This window comes from Macaca nemestrina, chromosome 15 (assembly GCF_043159975.1).
Source record: "Macaca nemestrina isolate mMacNem1 chromosome 15, mMacNem.hap1, whole genome shotgun sequence".
Lineage (NCBI taxonomy): Eukaryota > Metazoa > Chordata > Mammalia > Primates > Cercopithecidae > Macaca > Macaca nemestrina.
The window spans coordinates 59675253-59702951 of NC_092139.1; the positions used below are offsets into that span (position 1 = coordinate 59675253).

Genomic DNA, 27699 nt, shown 5'->3' on the forward strand with positions numbered 1-27699 from the left:
GCAAGGTGAAAGATATATTCTGCCTTGTGATCTCTCATTGACCTCAGCGTTTCTCTTCAGGGAGGGAACCAGGTCATAAAAGCAACCCAAATGCCTATTACAAGAATCATATCTTGCAGAACGGGACCTTTGGTGTTAGTGCAGAAACACAATAACATTCGCACTTACTACAGTTGCAGAAAATCAGTACAGGTTATTAAAATTTTTATCCACTGTCATTAGTACACGTTAGACTATATTAGAACTGGACTTAAGCAGATAAACTAGATACATAACACTATCATATTACAACATATAATTTGAATTAAAATTTAAGAATTTGCATTTCTTTCTTTTTGGTGTTGATTTCAACTTCTAATAATTGAAAACATGCCTAAAATCCAGTTAGTAATCTGTAGAGGCTCACTGGTTAGAGTTTGGTGAGGTAAACTCTTTTCAAGTGAGGAATTGCAACACTACAAATCATCTGCTGATGCATTTTTGGCAGATTTAACACATAAACAATTAAGTTGAGACCAAACAAATGGTGACAAAGTTAAGTTTGCTCGTTCATGTTTTTCTTCTTCCGTTGGCTAAGGTGAATTATTTTTCCCATGTTAGTCAGAAGCCAGTGATGTGGCAGTAGCTGAACGTAGATTAAAAAGTTAATTTTTAATTTTAATTAATTATTTATTTTAACAGTTAAATTTTAATTTTAATTATTTTCTAATTTTTCATTGTCTATACTTGATTACTTAAAATAAAATTATTTTAAAAATATGCATTCCAAAAGAGGAGACATCACAGAAATACAACAAGCAAATTAACCTTCTATTTTTGCATTTGCAGGAAATGTCTCAAGAACCAGAAACAAACAAGGATTGTGATAGAGAGGTATACCATTATATTCAAATGTTTCTGTTGAATTAGATTTTTACATTATGTTGTTGAATAAAGTGTTGTAAGTGTAGGCATACATGATCCTATCATGTAAGTAGCATAAATCATCAGTGAAAAATTTAATATTTAACTCAGAAAGAATTCTGTAGATTGAGTTTTAAAGAGATACAAACTCCAGAGATATTCTTTCATTATTATGGAATAATCCTGAATGGTGCCGTAAAGTGCTAGGTCATGCCACTTTAGGAGCTTTGGATCCATCATTTTATCTTTCTTGGTTTTAGTCTGATTATCAATAGATAATGTGGCTAAAGAAGATAATTTCTTATTCTGTGTATCTTCCAGCTAGAAAATTGTACGGCTATCGAATGTGAAATTTGGGGAGCATCTTATTTTCTGGGCATCTACGCTTGTACCTCAGCAGTTTCGCTCTGCTCCTTGTGTTGTGGCGAACTTTGGTTCCCATGTTTCAGTGAGAACCATCATGTTTTTGATATCCCAGGAACCAAATGAAAAAAGAATGATCAAAAGCAGTGGGGGAGAAGAATATCTCAGTGCAGAAAAGGGCAATCTTACTTTCTATTCCTGAAGCCCCACAGTGTCTCATCCTGTAAATCTGACTGCTTAATGTGAGATCTAGGTGGTAAAGACAGAAGAAGACACATTTTACATCCTTGTCTTTTTATTTGTGTGTTCCCACGAGTCAAATGGGATAAATACATATATAAGATTCTGAAGAGTGGTTGGGAATAAAAGCACAAAATGAAGGAGGGCCTTTTTTGAATTTTGGAAAATTCTATTTTATTCAGTCAAACAGAAATGAAGCAAACTTTACAATGATATGATAATTACATCTTAAAATTAGATGGTAATTGTTCTGTATATATGATCAAACTTAAGTGTGAAATATTTTTAATGACTACAATAATGACAAACTGAGTCAATTGATAAAATCCATTAAAAAGGTTCTTTTTATTCAATAAAGTGAATATCCTTAATATCCTTAATATCAAACTTCCATTCAAGGCTGAAGAAGACATGAAGAAGCACGGAAGTAATAATACGGGATTACCAGAAAACCTGACTAATGATGCCGCTGCGGGCAATGGTGATGATGGATTAATTCCACAAAGCAAGAGCAGAACACCTGAAAGTCAGCAATTTCCTGACACTGAGAATGAAGAGTATCACAGGTAAGCCTATGGCAACATTTAATAGGAGATAGCCATATGCTGTCAAACTAATCCTAATTTGGACTAATATTCATGATTAAAAATTTTATATTTTTCCTAGGATATTCAGCCTTGCCTGGTAATCAGAAAAATGAAAATCAGAAAAAATGAGTTACCATTTTTTCCAGTCATTAATTTATTTGAAAAATAACGAGTATTAGCAAACGTGAGGAGAAAGGAATTTCTTTACGTTTTAGTGAACTTTTATTTTAGCTTCAGAGGTACATGTGCAGTTTGTTATATAGGTAAACTGTATCATGGAGGTTTGGGCTACAGATTATTTCATCAGCCACATAATAAGCAAAATACCCAAAAGGTAGTTTTTTGGTTGTCTCTCTCCAGCCATGCTCCACCCTCAAGTAGAACCTTTTGCCTGTTATTCTCCTCTTTGTGTCCATGAGTTCTCATTGTTTAGTTCTCGCTAATGAGTAAGAATATGTGGCATTTGATTTTCTGTTTCTGCATTAGTTTGCTTAGAATAGTGGCCGCCAGCTCCGTCTGTGTTGCTGCAAAGGAAATGGTCTCATTGAAAAAGACATGTCATACACTGTTGGTAAATGCATTTGGAATATTAATTGAGTAGCATATTCACACACACATATATAACATAGTAAGGATATAGATGTCTGTTAAGGATACTTTTATAGATTTGTTACATATATACTTACATATAAGAACATTTATTACAGCATCATTATATCAAAAGATGGATCCTTATCAGTAGGAATTTATCATTATTAAAAGTAAATCCTTACCAATAGGAAATAGCTCAATTTTCATTCCCAGAAAATAATGTAGTATGGAACCATTTTTTACAAATGAGGTTAGATCTAGAGTATACTGATTATTTCACAATTAAAATGTATTTAAAACCTTTACTTTAATAACATATCTTAAGATAAATTTTTTAGAATTCTTGTAATATCTGCTGTGTTGCAAATGGAAGCTACATGCTCCATTGACACTGTACCTTGATTGCTAGTTATTAAATTTTTGTTGTCAGTGCCTGAGTGCTGAAATATTGGATCTTCAGTCTGAATATTGCCAAGGGATTCTATGGGGATCTATATTTAATATAAACATTTCAGTATATTGGGTAAAACTTTTATTAAAATGTATCAAAGGATCTTTCATCTACTAAACCAGGATTTGGCCAGATTTTTCTGCAAAGAGCCAGTTAGTAAATATTTTAGGCTTTGCAGACTATGTATATATTTTTGAGACAGGGTCTCTGTTGCCCAGGCTGGAGTGCAGTTGTGTGATCATGGCTCACTGCAGCCTCAACTTTCTGGGCTCTAGTGATCCTCCCACCTCAGCCTCTCTGCTAGCTGGGACCACAGGTGTGCAACATCACACCCAGCTAATTGACTCTGTGAACTGTAGAGTGAATAAGCGTGGCTGGGTTCCAAGATACTTGACTTACAAAAACAGGCAGTGGGATTTGGCCCACAGGTGCTAATGTGCTGACCTTGTGCTAAAAGGAAGGTGCTGCTAATGCAGTAACTCTTATTCATAAAAGTGTCCTGCATGTGTGACATTATCCTTCCTTTTAGAAAAGGATATATTTCAGCATTCACCACACCACATTTTTCCACAGTGACTTCATATAATTTTTAAATTTGCATTTATAAAATAAGACTATTTTCTGCATTTCTGCCGCTTTATTCCTATGAATAGAACTCAGTAGTTTACTGTGTTCAATTACTTTGTATATTTGATGAGTATCAACTGTTCTAGAATTGGCTGATTTTTATCAAGCCAGAAATACTCTCCTTGAAACGTTTAGTGTTTCTTGGTCTTTATGTATAAGCATGAACAATGTGATATTCAGCTTATGGAATCTAGAAATGTTTAAGGTGACATTTAGTTCTATAGTTTTAAGAATTTAACACCTCAGTCTGGCATTTTTAATGCCATATGTGTATAATTTTATAATCTTTAAAATATATAATTGTTATGTAAAATTTGAAGACTACACCTGTTATATATAAAATTTGATATTAATTGTCTATTGCTGTTCCATGACTGTGGAAGAAAATTACAACATTCTCAGCCATGAATTCTAAGTTTGATGTCCTTAACAGAACTGTCTACACTCACGAACTCAATTTGCTTTTCATTCACTCTTGATCTCACACCAGTAAGTCTTCAGTTTCAGTACTCCTCCAACATTGTTTTTCCTCAAGATTATCACTAATTTTTTTCTGTAATAAATCTAGGCATTTTTCTTACACATTTTATTTAATCTGTTAGCAGAATTTGAGCCAGTGGAGGACATCTCCTCTCTAACAGCGTCTTCAACTTGGCTTTCAGGACCTCACTCCCTCAAGCTTTTCCTCCTGCCTTTCTAATCCATTCATCATGGCCTCTTTTACTTGCTCCTTCTCATCTTTCTCCATTTGGACATTGTTTTTTCCCAGGGCTCAGTCCTCAATCTTCTCTCTCGTGACTTTTTCTTTTTTTGAGACAGAGTTTCACTCTGTCACCCAGGCTGGAGTTCAGTGGTGTGATCTCGGCTCACTGCAACCTCCACCTCCTGGGTTCAAGTGATTCTCCTGCCTCAGCCTCCTGAGTAGCTGGCATTACAGGTTCGTGCCACCATGCTCGGCTAATTTTTGCATTTTTAGTAGAGACAGCATTTCCCCATGTTGTCCAGCCTGGTCTCAAACTCCTGACCTCAGGTGATCTCTCTGTCTTGGCCTCGCAAGGTGTTGGGATGACAGGCATGAGCCACTGCACCCAGCCCCTCGTGACTTTTTCTACCGTGTATATGCTAGTGATTTCCAAATGTATGTCTCCGGCTCAGATCTCTCTCCCTAATTCCAGATTTCCATATGAGCCTGCCTACTTGACATCTCTATTTGGTTAGCTATTGGGTATCACACACTTGTCAGACTCAAAATTGGGCTACTGATGGCCTTCCTGAAATCTACCCCTCATGTATTCTTTCCTACTTTGGTTAAGGGCAACCCTTCCAGTTGCTCTGCCAAAAATCTCATTGTCATTCTTGATTCATCTCTCTCTCCGTCTCTGACACCTTACATCTATTCTCTCAGTAAATCTTGTCAGGTCTACCTGAAGGTATGTCCAGAAGCCAGTCATATCTTCTACATCTGAGCCACCCTCATGTGCAGTCTACATGAGTGTCATAGACTGGTAATTGATAGTCCTGGCTTTTAAAAACTTCCCTTTTCATCAATTCTTAACTCAGTGGATGTACCTAAAATATAAGTCAAATTGTGTCAGTCCTGTGCCCCAGCCCTTCTGATTGCCTCCCATTTCACTCTGAGTATGTGTCAAATTTCCTCCTAATTATCTCCCTTGCTCTGCTTTAGCCACACTGAACTTCTTGCCATCCCTTATCTACCCCTAGTGCTTAAAGACTGCAAGCACACCTCTGTACTTGGCAGTTCCCTGTGTCTGGAATGCTTTTTCCCCAGATATCCTCCTAGCTTACTCTTTCCATTCCTTCAGTTCTTTATTTAAAACCTCCTTTCGACTAAGAAGTAGAAAAAGGGTAAAAAGAATCACATTATGGAACAACCACTTTCTGAGGAAGAACCATGTACTACCCAGACGCATCATGCTTAAGATTCAACTGGGAGTGTACCAGGGAGGCTCTCTAACGTAATCAAGGGAAGGTTCAATGAAACAAAGTGATTTATCATCTCTAACTTCAAACCAATTTGTATCTTGACATCAACGCTCTTAACCTTATATCATCATTTCTTAGAGTCGTTGATATACAAATAAAAGGTTTTTGTATTAGAAAGAAAAAATCTCCTTTCTCAGCAGAGACTTTTCTGACCATCCCAACTTTCCCACCACCCTCCCCATCAAACACGTAAACATTTCATTTTCCTGCTTTAGTTTTTCTCCTCTAACGTACTGTATATTTTGTCTTCTCTGTCTGTTGTTATTGTGTGTTTATCTCACTCTCATGAATAGGGATTTTATTTTTCACTACCATTATCCTTACTGCTTAGAAAAAGGCCTAGCGTATTGGATGTAGCTACCTAATAAATCCTTATTAAATGAGTGAATGGAGTTTATCCTGGGTATATTGTTTGATTGATTCTCACTTTAAAATTTTGACATGAGTCATTCTAATAGTTTTGTCTGGTAATTATACGCATTTTAAAATTTGTTTTGGCTTCTTATAATAAGCTACATTCTTTATATTAATTTTTTTTATTTAGGGAGAAAAGCCCAATATTGTGGTTATTCATTATTTATTCTTTTACTAGTAATCATAATTGTAATTACGGTAAACTGAGCCAGAGGAATTGCAAACTTTACTAGTATTTGATTTGATTTGATTTTTGAGATGGAATCTCACTCTATCGCCCAGGCTGGAGTGCAGTGGAGGGGTCTCATTTCACTGCACCCTCCGCCTCTTGGGTTCATGCATTTCTCCTGCCTTAGCCTCCTGAGGAACTGAGATTTACAGGGGCATGCCACCATGCCCGGCTAATTTCTGTATTTTTAGTAGAGACTGGGTTTTACCTTGTTGGGCAGGCTGGTCTCGAACTCTTTACCTCAGGTGATCCACCCACTTCGGCCCTTCAAAGTGCTAGGATTACAGGCGTGAGCCACTGCACCCGGCCACCTGCTTTAAAAAAAAAAAAAAAAAAAAAAATTGGGTGGCACATTTAATGGACTTACAAATTCTTTTCAGGGGATTATGAACCTTTAGTATTTGAAATAAAAAGACAGAGTTGGAAATTTTTTGCTTCCTATAGTAAGAGGAATACTGGTCAAGCACTGGCTATTCTGATGGAGCAGGTGCTGCTGCTTGGCTGTATTTCAGAAGCAAGCTGCTCACATCTGTATTGGTTGGCGAGCAAGACCAGTGGTCATTGATTGGTTGACTAGATTTCAAACTGGCTCTGGGTGGCTTCTTGTTACCATTGGTACAGGTCATTTCTTTCCTAAGTTAGACTCAACTTTAACCAAACATTTTCGGTTTAAAAGTTGCCTTCAATTAACTATGTTCAAAATGAAACTATTTTGTATTCCAGAATTTTAGACCTCATTTTAAAATTGTGGTCACGATGAATTGGATAATAATAGCTCTCAGGAAGATCTGTTTACAATTTTAAAATAGATATTTCTCTGCATAATTTATTCCTTAAAATTAATTGTCTTGTTTCTGCTGTTGGTATTTCTAGAAGCTTTTGCTCAAGTCCTAACATAATCTCCAGTAGGAGATTTTAGTCTCTTTGTCAGTTAATGTATGTATATGGTAGTGATATTCTCTTTTTAAATTCCTTTTCTTTTCTTGTTCACTGTCTTCTCTGTACAATAACAGTGATATTCTTATACATTTTTACCTCATTAAAAATAATTACAGTTTTCAGGTCATGTGATGCCAACATGTTTGTTCCTTTTGCTTGGTGTGTGTGCTGCTATTCAGGTTCTGTTGTAGTTCTACATGAATGGCAGCTTTTTAAAATAACTCTGTGAAGAATGACATTGGTACTTGGATAGAAATTGTATTGGATCTGTAGACTTCCTTGAGCACTATGATCATTTTCACAATATCAATGCTTTCAGTCCAGGAACATAGGATGTATGTTCATTTATTTGTGTCATCTCTGATTTTCTTCATTGGTGTTTTCCAGTTATCCTTTTATAGTTGACTCACCTCCTTCGTTACGTATTTTCCTAGGTATTTTACTCTTTTGCAGCCACTGTCAAAGGGACTGGGTTCTTGACGTGACTCGCAGCTTGGTTATAGGTGGTGTATAGTGGTACTACTCATTGGTATTTGTACATTTTGTAGCCTCTGAGACTTTACTGAATTCATTTATCAAGTCTAAGAGTGTTTTGTAGGAGTCTTTAGGGTTTTCTAGGGATAAGATCATATCATTGGTGAAGAGATAATTTGACTTTCTTTTTTTCAATTTGGATGTCCTTTATTTCTCTTGCCCAATTGCTCTGCCAAGGACTTCCCAGTTTTATTCTTAACATACATGAAATAAAAGTAAAATCAAAAGTGATTAAGGATTACTTTATTTCACATCTCTGTCGCATACACAGATAAAATTAATTCAAAGTTGTATGTTAAAAACACAATATTAGACCTTGTCTTGTTTCAAAAGGAATTTCTAAGTTGTCTATAAAATACAGAGGAATCAAGAATATAAGTGGAAAGTGTTTCCCAAAAATAAATATAAAAAGTATGGGTTAACACAGGGCTTCCCAATCCCCAGGCCATGGACCAGTACCAGTCCCCTGGACTGTTACGACCTGTGCCACAGAGCAGGAGGCTAGTGGCAGGTAAGCTAGCAAAGCTACATCTGTTTAAAGCCACTCTCTGTCACTCACATTACTGCCTGAGCTCCTCTTCCTGTCAGATCGGTGATGGCATTAGATTGTCATAGGAGTGTGACTCAAACCCTGTTGTAAGCTGCTTACACAGGGGATCTAGGTTGTTCACTCCTTATGAGAATCTAATGCTTTATGATCTGTCACCATCTCCTGTCACCCCCAGATGGGACCATCTAGTTGCAGGAAGACAAGCTGAGGCTCCCACTGATTCTGCATTATGGTGAGCTATGTAATTATTTCATTATATAAAAGTAATAATAGAAATAATGTGCACAATGAATGTTATGTGCTTGAATCATCCTGCAACCATCCCCCAACTCAGGTCTACAGAAAAATTACCTTCCACAAAACCAGTCCCTGGTGCCAACATGGTTGGGGAGAGCTGGATTAAGAGATGTGAGACCCCTTTGCCTTGTCTTGGATTAATGTGCAAATATACATTGTGTGAATGACATCTGAGGGCACCATCTTGCCCTGTAGATCATTTTAGGGACACCTCCAGTATTTCATGAAAATCAAAATTTCTTCTAGTGATGAACAAAATGATACCCAGAAGCAAGTTTCAGAAGAACAGAATGCTGGAATATCACAAGAAGAGATTCTGACTGGTAAACAAGAGCAGATGGAAGTGGCTGAAAAGAAAATGAATTCTGAGGTATTTTCTTTAGTCATTTTCAAATGTTTTAATATGTGTATTTATTTAAAAGACAACTTTATGTATTTTGGAAAGTATAAAGGATTTTAAAAACATATATATACACACACTCCATAGATCCTTTATCATATATCTATATATGTACATACAGGATAAAACCATGTTCTTAATTCAACTGCATTTGCCTGCAACTGTAGAGTAGTGATCTTCACAATGGCCTCAATCCAAAGGAGAAGCATTTCATATGTTTCATAAGAATTGATGATCTTTCCAATATCAAAAATAAGTTTTGCTACTAACAACAGATTTTCTAGTTTTTGGACATTAGTTCATCTTTTTAAAATATTGATAGAGAAATCAGTTTGTTATTTTCACTGATAGGAAAGTAGGAAATATATAGCTGGGTCAGAGGCCACATTGTGGATGTCATTATCCTTGCTTTTGAGGAGAGTAACAGTTTGCTCCAAGAAGTTTCTCATTTCAATGCAAAGAGTTTTGAATACAATGGCATGCCATGATATACATTTAGTGATAATTTATTGACAAGCATTTTGTTCCCAGAGAAATATTTCAGTATATTTCCCTTATTTCACACTTATTACTATTTCAAACATTATAAAGAGGAAAGAAAAGTTATTGCAATGGCAAATAATCTCACGATTTCTAAGAAAAGCTTTGTAAGTTGTATCTTATTTACCATTTGTATTTTGAAATATAGGGCTTCTTTTGTATTAATATATTTACACCACAAAAGTAACCGTGATTTTATGAAGTCGCCCATGCTGGAGTGCAATGGCACGATCTCAGCTCAGTGCAACCTCTGCCTCCCAGGTTCACACGACTCTCCTGCCTCAGCCTCCTGAGTAGCTGGGTTTACAGGTGCACACCACCACACCCAGCTAATTTTTTGTATTTTTACTAGAGACAGGGTTTCACTATGTTGGCCGGACTGATCTCAAACTCCTGACCTCATGATCTCCGCCCACCTCAGCCTCCCAAAGTGCTGGGATTACAGGTGTGAGCCATTGCTCCCGGCTGCATTTATTTTCTGACCTCTCCTTTTAAGAATCATGATCTTAAATGAGTTCAGTGTTGTTTGTAGAAGTGCAATGCTTAGATGCCGATGTGTACATTGTGGAAGGGTACAATGCTTAAACAGTTATGAATAAATGCAATTCCTATAACTGACTGTAAAAATATTAGAAAAGCAGTATATTGATAAAACTTTCTTCAGAAAAAGGAACTTAAAGAACTTTAAGAAATTGCTTCTGTCCAAATATATGCATAGCTAAGGTTCTTACAATGGTGTGGTTGATAGGTTAGATATCAGAGTATAAACCCAATTTTAAAAATATATGCAAGCATATTAATCTTATATTTTATGCATCTGGTTTTTTTATAATTCAGAGAAAGGCTTTTCCAATTCTGAAATTCTAAAAATCCTCCAGTGACTTATTTTTCATGGTCTTTAAATAAGTATTTCGACTTTTTGGAATTTACACATTTTTAGATTTGAAGTTTTGTCCAACTTTTTTCCCGTTAAATATCCACTATGGGAATTCTTTCCTTATACAAATAAATGTCATTCTTCAATTTCAGAAGAAATCACGATATGTCATTCTCTTGAGTGCTAATTAGAAGTTCCCTTTGTTTACTTAGGTTTCTCTTACCAATAAGAAAGAAAAAGATCTCTTGCATGAAAATCGCATGTTGCAGGAAGAAATTGCCATGCTGAGACTGGAAGTAGAAAAAATAAAACAGCAGAGCCAGCTAAGGGAAAAGAAACTTTTGGAGGAAATTGAAAGTGTGAAAGCAAAGAATGATAAACTTCTAAAGGCTGTAAAATTGAGTGAGGAAACATTAACAAAAATTAGTATTTAAATACAGTGGACAGCTTAGCATTTTGACAACTGAGAACAATGATAAACTTCTAAAGGCTGTAAAATTGAATGAGGAAGCATGAGTAAAAATCAGTATTTCAGTAGAGTGGACAGCTTAGCATTTTGACCGCTGAGAATGCTCAGTTCTGAACTGCAGAATGTAAGACACAGCTAGGAAACACTGGAAATGGAAATCCTATCATGTCGTTTTAGACTGACTACTGCCCTACATGACTGTGATCAATGTCAAATAGATGAAAGAGACTTCTTTACAGAGAACAAACATGAACAGGTTTATTTACAGGAAAAAATGAATTCTCATATATCTAACCTAAAAGATAACAGTGAGATTCTTTCTGAACAACTCTAATGTTGACAGCAAAATTAACAGCCTAAACATTAAGCTGCATCACACAGGATAAATTCTGAGAGACAAGATGGGGCAGGCCCCCATCTTTCCTGTTCAGACAACTTAGTCATTCTACTGTGTGGGCTTTGTAGACTACAAACCCATCAAGGGCAGAAGAGATCCTGTGGCACGGCACAGCTGCTTTACCAAATCATGGCCAGACTGCTTCTGTAAGCAGGCCCTGATCCTGCTCCTCATCACTGGACAGGACCTCCCACCTGAGGCCTCTAGCTACCCCCACCAGTGTTCCCTGGCCAATGGAGATTTGAAACCTTCCTGGGACAGAGTTCCCAGAGAGAGGGGAGGGGCACCACCTTTGCTGTTTGGGTACCTAGCCGTTCTGGCCCATGGGCTTTGGAGAGCCCAAGCTGACCAGGGGTGGAAGTGGTGTCTCAGTGCAGCACAGCCACCCTCCAAAAATGTGGCCAGACTCTTGTTTAAAAGTCGGTCCCCGACCACATTTGTAATCACTGGGTGCAGGCTTTCAACCAGGGTCTCCAGCCACCTTCACTGCTGTTCTCTGGCTGACAGAGGTTTCAGACCTCCCTGAGTCAGAGCTCCAGGGGAAGGACCAGACTGTCATCTTTGACGTTTGGACAACTTAGCCATTTCAGCCTTCAAGTTTCAGAGTGTCTGAGGCAACCAGGGGCTGAAGTGAACCCCCAGCAGAGCATAGCCACTCTACAAAAATGTGACCAGACTTCTTTTTTAAGCAAGTCCTTGTTCCTGTTCCTCCTGACTGTTCAAGACTTCTCAACTTGCCTCCAGCCACATCCTACAGGTGTGTACAGATTGGTGACAGGTTCATACCTCTGAGGTGCAGAGCTCCCAGAGGAAGGGGCGGGCTATCATCTTTGCCTTTTTGCAGACTTCACTGCTGATACCTTCAGGCACTGGAAAATAGGAGGCCATTGGGGACTGGAGTGGACCCCCAGCATACCACAGCAGCCCCACAGAAAAGTGGCCAGACTGTTATGTGGATGCCCATTTCCATATCTCCTCAATGGGTAGGCCCTCCTGGCAGGGTCTCCAGCCAGCCCCCCACTGGAACTATCAAGCCTGTAGCAACTTGGCAATTCCCTGGACTGAGCTTCCAGGAGCAACTGAAATCCTCTCTGCCGCTGCCTCTGCAGTGGAACTGCCCTTGCTTCCCTCAGAATATCAAGGGAGCAAAGACCCTAAGTGCCATATCGACACCTCCAACAAGCTGCAGTTGACCCAAGGAACACACCAGTCCATCTCCCACGGGTACCACACACCCTGCACTGTTCATCACCAGACAGGGAACCCTGGCTTGGGCTCACAGCACAGACCCTCCATCCTGGGGTGATTACATTAAGTAACTGCTAACTTACATCTCTCTCAGGTGGAGCCTCCAGGAGACAAGGAAAGTTGTAGAGCAACAAGTCAGATGATATGCAGCCCAGAGGGCAGGGACAGCTATCTCTCTAGCTCTGCTTGCTCTTATGAGACACTTTATCCCAGCACTTAAGGAGTGCTGCGGTCAGACCAGCCCTGTCTCATGTGCAATATTGCCCAGCACAGATCAGGTCTAAGAGTTACCTTCTTTAAAAAGGGGAGTTGCTTAAAAAAGAAGTCTGGCCATGTTTGTGTAGAGCAGTTGTGCTGTGCTGGGTTCACTTTTGAGAGAGTTCTCTGAGACCTGATCTCTGCTAGGCAGTTTTGCACATCAGGTGAGGCTGGTCTGACCTCAGCACCCCTTAGTCAGCTTGCCTCTCCCAGGACCCCAGCCAAGCCACACCTGCTTACAGGACACTCTCGGGTGCACACACCATAGCTTCTATACCAGTTGACCATGCCTGATTAGTGGAGAGCTGCAGCAAGGTGGCCCCTACAGCCATGCACCAGCCTGCACATCACCTCTCCATACTGCAGCCCTTTATATGGAAACTTCTCACATCCCTTTGCTGTGTGTGTTTACACAGGTGGGTTTTTCTGTACTTGCCCTGATAGCACTAGCACATGGGAGTGCAGCACACACCCCAACCCACACCAACTGCCACTGAAGATGAAGCTGTGGTTGGAACAGAGCCAAAAACCCCACCCCTGTCAACATCTCACCATTGAGGTAATGCTGTGCAGAGAAAAAGGGACCTTCTTATATCCTGAGCGACCACTGCTGCTTTGGGGTGGGGGGCTCAGAGAAGGCACCCAGAGGTGCACTGGCCAGCAGTCCACCCCAAACCAGCACTGCCTCCAGTGTAACAGCACACAGAGTCAGCAGGGGCCCCCTGGCCCACACCTCAGCTGTCTTGCCTCCACCTCTAGTCAACGCTCGCAGGAAGGCAGGGACTCCTGCATCTGCTAGCATTGCGCCGCAGCTGCCACACTTGGATCCCCTCAGTGCAGTGGACTCCAAACCTCGAGGAGCCAGAGAACAAAGATGGGGCCGAATACACGTTCCCCAGAGTTAAAGAACACAGTTCAGGAATTGAGAGCTGCGTGTTGGCCCCTAAAATCCTCCAAAAACAAAACCAGTTGGCTGAGTCTGCCTTACACCACAATCAAATCCTCAAGGTCATCAGATATAATAAAAGAAAAATACCCTGTCCAAAGGTCAGCAACCTCAACGACTGAAGGAGGATAAGCCCATAAAGATGAGAAAGGATCTGTGCAAGAACACTGAGAACTCAGAAAGTCAGCATGCCTCCTTTCCTCCAAATGACTGCATCAGCTCTCCAGCAAGTGTTCAGAACTGGGCTGAGGCTGAGATGTCTGAAATGATACAAGCAGAGTTCAGGATACGGGTAGGAATAAAGTTCACTGAGTGAAAGAAGTACCTTGTCATCCAATACAAGGAAGCTAAAAATCATTGTACAACACTGCAGGAGATGACAGACAAAATAGGCAGTACAGAGAAAAACATAACTGACCTGATAGAGCTGTAAACCACACTACAAGAATTTTCATAATGCAGTCACATGGTGATTGTGTGTGATGGCATTATGAAAATCATTGTAGTGTGTGTGGGCACCCGAGAGTGCCCTGTAAGCTGGTGTGCCCAAGCTGGAGTCCTGGGAGAGGCAAACAGACTAAGGACAGCAGAGGTCTGACCAGCTCCATCTCATGTGCAAAACCACCCAGCAGAACAGACGAAGCAGAGGAAAGAATCCCAGATCTTGAAAACTGGCTTTCTGAAATAAAACAGGCAGGCAAAAATGGGGAAAAAAAAGAATGAAAAGCAATGAACAAAACATCCGAGAAATATGGGATGATATAGATGACCAAATCTGTGACGAATTAATGTACCTGAAAGGGATGAGGAAAATGGAACCAACTTGGAAAACGTACTTCAGAATATCATTCATGAGAATATCCCCAACCTAACCAGACGGCCAACAATCAAATTCAGGAAATCCAGAGAACCTCAGTAAGATATGCCACGAGAAGATCATCCCCAAGACACACAGTCATCAGATTTTCCAAGGTCAAAATGAAAAAAAATACGTTAAAGGCAGCTGGGGAGAAAGGCAAGGTCACCTACAAAGGGAATTCCATCAGACTTAGCAGACCTCTCAGCTGAAACCCGACAAACCAGAAAAGATATTCAACTTCTTAAAGAAAAGAAATTTCAACCCAGAATTTCATGTCCAGCAAAATGAAGCATCATAAGTTAAGGAGAATTGAGATCCTTTTCAGACAAACAAATGCTGAGGGAATTCATTATCACCAGATCTATCTTACAAGAGCTCCTGAAGGAAGCACTAAATATGGAAAGAAAAGACCACCACCAGCCAGTACAAAAACGCACTGAAGTACACAGTCCAGTGATGCCAAAAACCAACCACATACACAAGTCTGCAAAATAACCAGCTGACAGCATGACGACAGGATCAAATCCACACATACCATGACTAACCTTAAATGGAAATGGGCTAAACGCTCCAATTGAAAGACATGGGGGCAAGCTGGATAAAGAACCAAGACCCATTTGAGTATGCTGTCTTCAAGAAACCCATCTTGCATGCAGTGCCATACATAAGCTCAAAATAAAAGAATGGAGAAAAATATTTCAAGCAAATGGAAAACAGAAAAAAAGCAAGTGTTGCACTCCTAGTTCCTGACCAAACGAACTATAGCAATAAAGATAAAAAAAGACAGAGGGCCGGGCGTGGTGGCTCACGCCTGTAATTCCAGCACTTTGGGAGGCCGAGGTGGGCAGATCTCGAGGTCAGGAGATCGAGACCATCCTGGCTAAGACGGTGAAACCCCGTCTCTACTAAAAATACAAAAAGTTAGCCAGGCACGGTGGCAGGTGCCTGTAGTCCCAGCTACTTGGGAGGCTGAGGCAGGAGAATGGCATGAACCTGGGAGTCGGAGCTTGCAATGAGCTGGGATCGCGCCACTGCACTCCAGCCTGGGTGACTGAGCGAGACTCCGTCTCAAAGAAAAGAAAAAAAAGAAGGAGATTACAAAGGTGGTCCTGACCTTTGATAAATCTCATTATTGATTGATACCAACCTGGGCTATCTTTATTGCTCAAACCAATAGGATAATTTGCTGAGGTTGGGGAGTTTCTCCCCTGCAGAGAGTTCCTAATCTCCCAAAATTTGGTTGAGATCTAAAGTTGATTTTGCTGTACAAGTCCTTTTCTGAAGTTTTACTCATCTCCAACAACGAAGGCAAGTTTTACTGCTTCCATGGCGATGGAGAGCAGGCACCTCCTTTCCTGAGTTTCGGCTTGCTTCTGACAGGAAAGGTGAGTGTCAGTTTTTTCCAGCTTCTAAGATGGCAGAGAACGATCACCAGCCTGAGCCTTATTTCCAGGTAAGTAGCTGAATTAGAATTTTGTCTTAAAATTTTTTCTAATGACTAAAATTTAAGATTATCCACCAACTGCTTTTAATTCCTCTTTACCACGAGAACACTCAGTAATCATATAAATGGTGCATTTGTTTGTTTTGCTCAATTCTTTGTGTTTGTTTGTGTTTGGGGTTTTATTGTTGTTTCACTTTTCTCCCATCTCTTCCTGACTTGGTCAAATCCAAGGAAATGTTCCAAATTGTGGGGAACAAGGCATCTGAATTGGCTAAAAGCCCTGTGGCTGCAAAAATGAAAGAAAAAAATCCAGTTATCAGAAAATATTTTTTATGTGTTTTTTTTTGTTTGTTTGTACATAAGCGGGCTCACCTACATAACAAGGCCATCTTGTGCTAGCCAAGGCCAGGCTGAAGCAGTAGTCTTGGTGACCCAGTGTTAAGATTCTGCCTGTTAACTACAGAAATCTGAGTTTGGTTCCTAAGTCTAGTTCTCTCTGTTTGATGTTTGTGTTACCTTTAAAATATCAGAAGTTTGTCCAAGCTATGATGTGGTAGTAAAAGATTCAAAAGGATTTTTCTTTTAAAGTTCTATGATTAAAAGTTTACTTAAAAGCAAATTTCCTTTTTTTAAAATTATACTTTAAGTTCTGTGGTATATGTGCAGAACATGCAGGATTGTTTTATGGGTATACACATGCCATGCTGGCTTGCTGCATCCATCAGTCCGTGATCTACAGTATGGATTTCTGCTAATTCCATCCCTCTCCTAGCTCCCCACCCTGACAGGCCCTGGTGTGTGGTGTTCCCCTTCCTGTGTCCATGTGTTCCCATTGTTCAACTTCCACTTATGAGTGAGAACACGTGGTGTTTGGTTTTCTGATTTTGTGTTAGTTTGCTGAGAATGATGGTTTCCAGCTTCATCCATGTGCCTGCAAAGGATATGAACTCATCCATTATTGTGGCTGCATAGTACACCATGGTGCATATATGCCACATTTTCTTTATCCAGTCTATCCTTGATGGGTATTTGGGTTGGTTCCAGTCTGTGCTGTTGTCAACAGTGCCTCAATAAACATACATGTGCATGTGTCTTTATATTAGAATGATTTATAATTTTGGAGGTATATACCCAGTAATGGCATTGCTGGGTCAAATGCTATTTCTAGTTATAGATCCTTGAGGAATCATCACACTGTCTTCCACAATTGTTGAACTAATTTATACTCCCACCAACAGTGTAAAAGCATTCCTCTTTCTCCACATCCTCTCCAACGTCTATTGTTTCCCGATTTTTTAATGATGGCCATTCTAACTGGCATGAGATTGTATCTCATTGTGATTTTGCTTTCCATTTCTCTAATGACCAGTGGTGATGTGCTTTGCTTCACATGTTTGTTGGTTGCATAAATGTCTTCTTTGGGAAGTGTCTGTTCGTATCTTTGCCCACTTTTTGATGGGGTTCTTTGTTTTTCTCTTGTAAATTTGTTTAAGTTCTTTGTAGATTATGTATATTAGCCCTTGGTCAGATGGAGAGATTGCAATAAATTTCTCTCATTCTGTGGGTTGCCTGTCACTCTGATGATTGTTTCTTTTGCTCTGCAGACACTGTAGTTTAATTAGATCCCATTTGTCAATTTTGGCTTTGGTTGCCATTGCTTTTGGTGTTCTAGTGATGAAGACTTTGTCCATGCCTATGTCCTGAATGGTATTGCCCTACTCAAGGACATTTCTGTGCCTGAGTGCCATACCACCTAAAGTAATTTATAGATTCAGTGCTATCCCCATCAACCTACCACTGACTTGCTTCAAAGAATTAGAAAAACTGCTTTAAATTTCATAGGAAAACAGCAAAGGGCCCACACAGCCAACAGAATCCTAAGCAAAAAGCACAAAGTTGGAGATATCACAGTACCTGACTTCAAACTATTCTACAAGGCTACAGTAACCAAAAGAGCATGGTACTCATACCAAACCAGATATATGGACCAATGGAACAGAACAGAGACCTCAGAAATGACACCACACAACTAAAACTGTCTGATCTTTGACAAACCTGACAAAAACAAGCAATGGGGAAAGGATTCCCTATCAATAAATGGTGTTGGGAAAATTGGCTAGCCGTATGCAGAAAACTGAAACTGGGCTATTCCCTTACACTTAATACAAAAATTGTATTAAGATGGATTAAAGAGTTAAATGCAAGACCTAAAACCATAAAAAACCTATAGAAGAAAACCTAGGTCACCAACTGCAGAGAAAGGTACTTGCAGTGAAATGCATGGTACAAACACGCATTCCCGGCTTCCCTGAGTGGGTCAGGTTGACGAGTGGTCCACCTGCTCCGGGCAGATCCCTGCAGACATGGCTGGTTGCTCTTTGAGCCAGCTTGGCCTTGCCTGGCATGCACAAGCCGCAGTGCAACAACTGTGCTTCAAACGGAGCCACACAGAGAAAAGCAGCAGCAGGATCAGGAGCAGGGTGTGCGCTGCCTTCAGGATTCCAGTCCATTCCTCAGGGCTCAGATGGCACTGTGGGCTTCTTCGTTGCAAAGAGGGAGACCACAGGCCATCTTGAGGAGGACTTTATGTTCAAGTGCAGAAAGCAGCCAGGAGTTCCACCGAGTGGACTCGGCCTTCTGTGCCCCTGGCCAGATTTAGAATTTGACCCGAGGCAGGACAAGCTCACTCAGAGTAGCATGGTGGTAGCTGGGGTCTATGCATGCCAGGCAAGGCCAAACTGGCTCAAGGAGCAAGCAGCCACGTCTGCAAAGGTCTGCCTGGAACAGCTGGAACAGCTACTGACCTCACCCACTCAAGGAAGCAGAGATGGCCAGGTTGCAACAGCCAGACTGGCTGCCACCTGATGGCTGATGGAGCTGAGGCCTGAGTAGAAGCAGATGGCGCTGGGGCCCTACCTCTAGGGTAGAACTGATGTACCATGAGCGGAAGTGAGTGAGGTTGGTGGCTGGTCCACCAGCTCCTGGCACACCCTTGCAGAGGTGGTTGGTTGCTTTTTGAGCCAGCTTGGCCTTGCCTGGCATGCACAAGCCTCAGTGAAACAACTGCCTTACACATGGAGCCACATAGAGGAAATGAGCAGCAGGCTCAGGAGCAGGGTGTGTGCTGCCTTTAGGGATCCAGTCAATTCATCAGGGCTCATATGGCACTGCGGGCTTCTTTGTTGCCAAGAGAGAGACCACAGGCTGTCTTGAGGAGGACTTTCTTCTCCAGTTCAGAAAGCAGCCAGGATTTCCACCCAGGGGCCTAGGCCTTCTGTTACCCTGGCCAGACTTAGAATTTGGCCCTAAGCAGGACAAGCTCACTCGGAGCAGTACTTTGGTACCTGTGGTCTGTGCATGCCAGACAAGGCCAGGCTGGCTCATAGAGCAACCAGCCACCTCTGCAAGGGTGCGCCCAGAGCAGGTGTAGCAGCCACCAACCTCACCCACTCAAGGAAGCAGGGATGGCCAGTTTCCAACAGACTGAGTGACTGCCACCTGATGTCTGGTGGAACAGAGGCATGAGGAAAAGCAGATGGCACTGGGGTCCTACCTCTAGGGTAGAACTGATGTACCATGAGCAGCATCGAGTAAGGTTGGTGGCTGGTCCACCAGCTCCTGGCACACCCTTGCAGAGGTGGCTGATTGCTCTTTGAGGCAGTTTGGCCTTGCCTGGCATGCACAAGCCTCAGTGCAACAATTGTCTTACACATGGAGCCGTACAGAGGAAATGAGTAGCAGGCTCAGAAACAGGCTGTGCACTGCCTTCAGTGTTCTAGTCAATTCCTCATGGCACAGATGTCACTGCGGGCTTCTTGGTTGCAAATAGAGAGACCACAGGCCATCTTGAGGAACACTTTATGTTCAAGTGCAGAAAGCAGCCAGAATTTGAACCCAAGGGACTCGGTCTTCTGTGGCCCTAGCCAGACTTAGAATTTGGCCCAAGGCAGGACAAGCTCACACAGAGCAGAATGTCCGTTGCTTGGGACTGTGCATGCCAAGCGAGGCCAAGCTGAGTCAAAGAGCAACCAGCCACCTGTGCAAGGGTGCGCCTGTAGCAGTTGGACCAGCCTTCAACGTCACCCATTTAAGGAAGCAGGGATGGCCAGACTTAGAAATTGGCCCCACGCAGGACAAGCTCACATGCAGCAGTGTCTGTTTCTGGGGCTTGTGCATGCCAGGCAAGGCCAAGCTGGCTCAAAGAGCAGCCAGTCACCTCTGCAAGAGTGCCCCGGAAGCAGGTGGAGCAGCCACCAATCTAACCCACTCAAGGAAGCACGGATGGCCAGATTCCAACATACTGAGTAGCTGCCACCTGATGGCTGATGGAGCAGAGGCCTGAGCAAAAGTAGATGGCACTGGGGCCCTACCTCTAGGGTAGAACTGATGTACCATGAGCGATAGTGAGTGAAGTTGGTGGCTGCTCTAATGGCTCCAGAGGCACTCTTGCAGAGGTGGCTGGTTGCTCTTTGAGCCAGCTTGGCCTTGCCTGGCATGCACAAGCCTCAGTGCCATATTGAGGAAAAGAGCAGCAGGCTCAGGAGCCGCGTGTGGGCTGCCTTTAGGCTCCAGTCAATTCCTCAGGGCTCAGATGGCACTGCGGGCTTCTTCATTGCCAAGAGGCAGACCAGAGGCCATCTTGAGGAGGACTTTATGTTCAAGTGCAGAAAGCAGCCAAGATTTCCGCCCAGGGGCCTAGGCCTTCTGTGGCCCTGACCAGGCTTAGAATTTGGCCTCAGGCAGGACAAACTCACTCAGAGCAGCACTTTGGTACCTGAGGTCTGTGCATGCCAGGCAAGGCCACGTTGGCTCAAAGAGCAACCAGCCACCTCTGCAAGGGTGCCCCTGGAGCAGGTGGAGCAGCCACCAACCTCACACTCAAGGAAGCAGGGATGGCCAGATTCCAACAGACTGTGTGGCTGCCACCTGATGGCTGATGGAGCAGAGGCCTGAGGAAAAGCAGATGGCACTGGGGCCCTACATCTAGGGTAGAACTGATGTATCATGAGCGGCAGTGAATGAGGTTGGTTGCTTGTCCACTGGCTCCTGGCACAGCCTTGCAGAGGTGGCTGGTTACTCTTTGACCCAGCTTGGCCTTGCCTGGTATGCACAAACGTCAGTGCAACAATTGGCTTACAAATGGAGCCATATAGAGCAAATGAGTAGTAAGGTGTGGGCTGCCTTTAGAGCTCCAGTCAATTCCTCAGGGCTCAGATGGCACTGCAGGCTTCTTGATTGCAAATAGGGAGACCGCAGGCCCTCTTGAGGAGGACTTTATGTTGAAGTGAAGAAAGCTGCCAGGATTTCCACCCAGGGGTCGCGGCTTTCTGTGGCCCTGGCCAGACTTACAATTTGGCCCCATGCAGGACTAGCTCACTCAGAGCAGAATGTCAGTAGCTGGGGTCTGTGCATGCCAGGCAAGTCCAAGCTGGCTCAAAGGGTAACCAACCACCTCTGCAAGGGTGCACCTGGAACCAGTGGACCAGCCACCAACCTCACCTACTGAAGGAAGCAGGGAAGGCCAGATTCCAACAGCCTGAGTGGCTGCCGCCTGATGGCTGATGGAGCAGAGGCCCGAGGAAAAGCAGATGGCACTGAGGCCTTACTTCTTAGGTAGAAGAAGTGATGTACCCTAACCGGCAGCGAGTGAGATTGGTGGCTGGTCCACCGGCTCCTGACGTACCCTTGCAGAGGTGGGTGGTTGCCCTTTGAGCCAGCTTGGCCTTGCCTGGCATGCACAAGCCTCAGTGCAACAATTGTCTTACAAATGTAGCCTTATAGAGGAAATGAGCAGCAGGCTCAGGAGCAGGGTGTGCGCTGCCTTTAGGGTTCCAGTCAATTCCTCATGGCACAGATGTCACTGCGGGCTTCTTGGTTGCAAATAGGGAGACAACAGGCCATCTTGAGGAACACTTTATGTTCAAGTGCAGAAAGCAGCCAGGATTTGAACCCAAGGGACTCGGTCTTCTGTGGCCCTAGGCAGACTTAGAATTTGGCCCAAGGCAGGACAAGCTCAGTCAGAGTAGAATGTCGGTAGCTGGGGTCTGTGCATGCCAGGCAAGGCCAAGCTGACTCAAAGAGCAGCCAGCCACCTCTGCAAGGGCGCACCTGTAGCAGTTGGACCAGCCTTCAACGTCACCCATTTAAGGAAACAGAGATGGCCAGATTCTAACAGCCTGAGTGGCTGCTGCCCGGTGGCTGATGGAGCAGAGTCCTGAGGAAAAGCAGATGGCAGTGGGGCCCTACCTCTAGGGTAGAAAAAATGGTGTACCCTGAGCAGCATCGAGTGAGGTTGGTGGCTGGTCCACTGGCTCCTGGCACACCCTTGCAGAGGTGGTTGGTTGCTCTTAGAGCCAGCTTGGCCTTGCCTGCCATGAACAAGCCTCAGTATAATTATTGTCTTACAAATGGAGCCATATAGAGGAAATGAGCAGCAGGCTCAGGAGCGGGATGTGCACTGCCTTGAGGGCTCCAGTCCATTCCTCAGGGCTCAGATGGCACTGCGGGATTCTTGGTTGCAAAGAGGGAGACCACAGGACATCTTGAGGAGGAATTTATGTTCAAGTGCAGAAAGCAGCCAGGATTTAAACCCAAGAGACTCGGCCTTCTGTGGCCCTGGCCAGACTTAGAATTTGGCCCAAGGCACTACAAGCTCATTTGGAGCAGCATGTCAATACCTGGAGTCTGTGCATGCCAGGCAAGGCCAAGCTGGCTCAAGGGCAACCAGCCACCTCTGCAATGGTGCACCTGTAGCAGTTGGACCAGCCTTCAACGTCACCCATTTAAGGAAGAAGGGATGGCCAGACTTAGAAATTGGCCCCACGCAGGACAAGCTCACAGGCAGCAGTGTCTGTTTCTGGGGCCTGTGCATGCCAGGCAAGCCCAAGCTGGCTCAAAAGCAGCCAGCCACCTCTGCAAGGGTGCGTGCAGAGCAGGTGGAGCAGCCACCAATCTCACCGCTCAAGGAAGCACGGATGGCCAGATTCCAACATACTGAGTAGCTGCCACCTGATGGCTGATGGAGCAGAGGCCTGAGCAAAAGTAGATGGCACTGGGGCCCTACCTCTAGGGTAGAACTGATGTACCATGAGCAATAGTGAGTGAAGTTGGTGGCTGCTCCAACTGCTCCAGAGGCACTCTTGCAGAGGTGGCTGGTTGCTCTTTGAGCCAGCTTGGCCTTGCCTGGCATGCACAAGCCTCAGTGCAACAATTGTCTTACAAATGGCGTCATATTGAGGAAAAGAGCAACAGGCTCAGGAGCCGCGTGTGGGCTGCCTTTAGGCTCCAGTCAATTCCTCAGGGCTCAGATGGCACTGCGGGCTTCTTCATTGCCAAGAGGCAGACCAGAGGCCGTCTTGAGGAGGACTTTATGTTCAAGTGCAGAAAGCAGCCAAGATTTCCGCCCAGGGGCCTAGGCCTTCTGTGGCCCTGGCCAGACTTAGAATTTGGCCTCTGGCAGGACAAACTCACTCAGAGCAGCACTTTGGTTCCTGAGGTCTGTGCATGCCAGGCAAGGCCACGTTCGCTCAAAGAGCAACCAGCCACCTCTGCAAGGGTGCCCCTGGAGCAGGTGGAGCAGCCACCAACCTCACTCACTCAAGGAAGCAGGGATGGCCAGATTCCAACAGACTGTGTGGCTGCCACCTGATGGCTGATGGAGCAGAGGCCTGAGGAAAAGCAGATGGCACTGGGGCCCTACCTCTAGGGTAAACTGATGTATCATGAGCGGCAGTGAATGAGGTTGGTTGCTCGTCCACCGGCTCCTGGCACATCCTTGCAGAAGTGGCTGGTTACTCTTTGAGCCAGCTTGGCCTTGCCTGGTATGCACAAACGTCAGTGCAACAATTGGCTTACAAATGGAGCCATATAGAGCAAATGAGTAGCAAGCTCAGGAGCAGGATGTGGGCTGCCATTAGGGCTCCAGTCAATTCCTCAGGGCTCAGATGGCATTGCAGGCTTCTTGATTGCAAATAGGGAGACCGCAGGCCCTCTTGAGGAGGACTTTATGTTGAAGTGAAGAAAGCTGCCAGGATTTCCACCCAGGGGACTCGGCTTTCTGTGTCCCTGGCCAGACTTACAATTTGGCCCCATGCAGGACTAGCTCACTCAGAGCAGATTGTCAGTAGCTGGGGTCTGTGCATGCCAGGCAAGTCCAAGCTGGCTCAAAGGGCAAACAACCACCTCTGCAATGGTGCGCCTGTAGCAGTTGGACTAGCTGACAACGTCATCCACTGAAGGAAGCAGGGATGGCCAGGTTCCTGCAGCCTGAATGGCTGCCTCCTGATGGCTGATGTAGCATAGGCCTGAGGAAAAGCGGATGGCACTGAGGCCTTATCTCTAGTGTAGAAGATATGATGTACCTTGACCGGCAGCGAGTGAGATTGGTGGCTGGTCCACCGGCTCCTGGCACACACTTGCAGAGGTGGCTGGTTGCCCTTTGAGCCAGCTTGGCCTTGCCTGGCATGCACAAGCCTCAGTGCAACAACTGTCTTACACATGGAGCCACATAGAGGAAATGAGCAGAAGGCTCAGGAGCAGGGTTTGCTCTGCCTTTAGGGTTCCAGTCAATTCCTCAGGGCTCAGATGGCACTTCTTTGTTGCCAAGAGGCAGACCACAGGCCGTCTTGATGAGGACTTTATGTTCAAGTGCAGAAAGCAGCCAGGATTTAACCCAAGAGACTCGGCCTTCTGTGGCCCTGGGCAGACTTAGAATTTGGCCCAAGGCAGGTCAAGCTCACTTGGAGCAACACATTGGTACCTGGAATCTGTGCATGCCAGGCAAGGCCAAGCTGGCTCAAAGGGCAACCTGCCACCTCTGCAATGGAGCTCCTGTAGCAGTTGGACCAGCCTTCAACCTCACCCACTGAAGGAAGCAGGGATGGCCAGACTTAGAATTTGGCCCCACGCAGGACAAGCTCACATGGATCAGTGTTGGATTCTTGGGCCTGTGCCTGCCAGGGAAGTCCAAGCTGGCTCAAAGAGCAACCAGCCACCTCTGCAAGGGAGCGCCCGGAGCAGGTGGAGCAGCCACCAACCGCACCCACTCAAGAAAGCAGGGAAGGCCAGATTTCAACAGACTGAGTGGCTGCCACCTGATGGCTGATGGAGCAGAGGCCTGAGGCTCCTGGCACAGCCTTGTAGAGTTGGCTGGTTGCTTTTGAGCCAGCTTGTGCTTGCCAGGCATGCACAAGCCTCAGTGCAACAACTGTCTTACAAATGCAGCCATTTAGAGGAAATGAGCAGCAAGCTGTAGAGCGGGCTGTGTGCTGCCTTTAAGACTCCAGTCAATTCCTCAGGGCTCAGATGGCACTGTGGGCTTCTTTGTTGCCAAGAGGCAGTCCACAGGCCATTTTGAGGAGGACTTTATGTTCAAGTGCAGAAAGCAGCCAGGATAGCAATCCAGGGGACTAGGAATTCTGTGGCCCTGACCAGACTGTGAATATGGCCACAGGCAGGACAAGCTGACTCAGAGCAGCATGTTGGTACCTACGGTCTGTGCATGTCAGGCAAGGCCAAGCTGGCTCAAAGAGCATCCACCCACCTCTGCCAGGGTGCGCCCAGAGCAGGTGCTGATGGAGCAGAGGCCTGAGGACCCTGCCTTCTGTGGTCCTGGGCAGATTTAAAATTTGGCCCCAGGCAGGACAAGATCACTCGGAGCAGCTGGGGCATGTTCATGAAAGGCAAGGCCATCCTGGCTCTAAGAGCAACCAGCCACCTCTGCAATGGTGCGCCTAGAAAAGTTGCACCAGCGTCCAACCTCAACCACTCAGGGAAGTAGGGATGGCCAGGTCCGAAAAGCTGGACTGGCTGCCACCTGATGGCTGATGGAGCAGAGGCCTGTGGAAAAGCAGACGGCACTGAGGCCTTACCTCTAGTGTAGAAGAAATGAGGTACACGAGTGACAGTGAGTGAGGTTGGAGGCTGGTCCACTGGCTCCTGGCACACGCTTGCAGAGTTGGCTGGTTGAAAGCCAGCTTGGCCTTGCCCTGCATGCACAAGCCTCAGTGCAACAACTGTCTTACAAATGGAGTCATATAGAGGAAATGAGCAGCAGGCTCAGGAGCAGGGTGTGTGCTTCCTTTAGAGCTCCAGTCAATTCCTTGGGGCTCAGATGGCACTGCGGGCTTCTTCATTGTGAAGAGATAGACCACAGGCTGTCTTGAGGAGGACTTTATATTCAAGTGTAGAAAGTAGCCAGGATTTCCACCCAGGGGCCTAGGCCTTCTGTGTCCCTGGCCAGACTTAGAATTTGGCCTCAGGAAGGACAAGCTCATTTAGAGCAGCACTATGGTACCTGCATTCTATGCATGCCAGGCAAGGCCAAGCTGGCTCAAAGAGCAACCAACCACCTCTGCAAGGGTGCCCCTGGAGCAGGTGGAGCAGCCACCAACCTCACCCACTCAAGGAAGCAGGGATGGCCAGATTCCAACAGAATGAGTGGCTGCCACCTGATGGCTGATGGAGCAGAGGCCCGAGGAAAAGCAGATGACACTGAGACCTTGCCACTAGGGTAGAAGAAATTAAGTACCTTGACCGGCAGCGAGTGAGGTTGGTGGCTGATCCACCGGCTCCTGTCACACCCTTGCAGAGTTGGCTGGTTGCTCTTTGAGCCAGCTTGGCCTTGCCTGGCATGCACAAGCCTCAGTGCAACAATTGTCTTACAAATGGAGCCACACAGAGAAAAGGAGCAGGAGGCTCAGGAGCAGGGTGTGCGCTGCCTTTAGGGCTCCAGTCAATTCCTCAGGGCTCAGATGGCACCGCGGGCTTCTTCATTGCCAAGAGGCAGATCACAGGCCGTCTTGAGGAGGACTTTATGTTCAAGTGCAGAAAGCAGCCAGGATTTCCACCCAGGTTCCTAGGGTTTCTGTGGCCCTGGCCAGGCGTAAAATTTGGACCCAGTCAGGACAAGTTCACTGAGAGCAGAATGTCCATACCTGGTGTCTCTGCATGCCAGGCAAGGCCAAGCTGCCTCAAAGAGCAACCAGCCACCTCTGCAAGGGTGCGCCCAGAGCAGGTGGAGCAGCCACAAACCTCACCCACTCAAGGAAGCAGGAATGGCCAGATTCCAACAGACTGAGTGACTGCCACCTGATGTCTGGTGGAGCAGAGGCCTGAGGAAAAGCAGATGGCACTGGGGCCCTACCTCTAGGGTAGAACTGATGTACCATGAGCGGCAGTAAGTGAGGTTGGTGGCTGGTCCACTGGCTCCTGGCACACACTTGAAGAGGTGGCTGGTTGCTCTTTGAGGCAGCTTGGCCTTGCCTGGCATGAACAAGCCTCAGTGCAACAATTGTCTTACACATGGAGCCATATTGAGGAAAAGAGCAGCAGGCTCAGGAGCCGCGCATGGGCTGCCTTTAGGCTCCAGTCAATTCCTCAGTGCTCAGATGGCACTGCGGGCTTCTTCATTGCCAAGAGGCAGACCAGAGGCCATCCTGAGGAGGACTTTATGTTCAAGTGCAGAAAGCAGAAAGGATTTCCACCCAGGGGCCTAGGCCTTCTTTGTCCCTGGCCAGACTTAGGATTTGGCCT

General features: G+C 44.8%; 1 protein-coding gene and 1 long non-coding RNA gene across 4 annotated transcripts in view; one reads left to right on the forward strand and one right to left on the reverse strand.

Annotated features, from left to right (window-relative positions):
* LOC139358553 (POTE ankyrin domain family member B-like) overlaps positions 1–11543 on the forward strand; it is a 31325-nt gene extending 19782 nt beyond the window's left edge. For all 3 annotated transcript variants that reach the window (XM_071079792.1, XM_071079790.1, XM_071079791.1), the window contains exons 9-12: positions 829–873; positions 1906–2072; positions 8976–9099; positions 10759–11543. In XM_071079792.1, coding sequence (XP_070935893.1) covers positions 829–873; positions 1906–2072; positions 8976–9099; positions 10759–10980 — 558 coding nt within the window. In that variant the 3' untranslated portion in view covers positions 10981–11543. The remainder of the gene's footprint in view (positions 1–828; positions 874–1905; positions 2073–8975; positions 9100–10758) is intronic.
* The window catches only part of LOC139358559 (uncharacterized), a 40860-nt gene continuing 15265 nt past the window's right edge, over positions 2105–27699 (reverse strand). The window contains exons 2-3 of the long non-coding RNA XR_011613707.1: positions 6618–6720; positions 2105–2617 (exon numbers count right to left, since the gene is read on the reverse strand). This is a non-coding gene — a long non-coding RNA (uncharacterized lncRNA). The remainder of the gene's footprint in view (positions 2618–6617; positions 6721–27699) is intronic.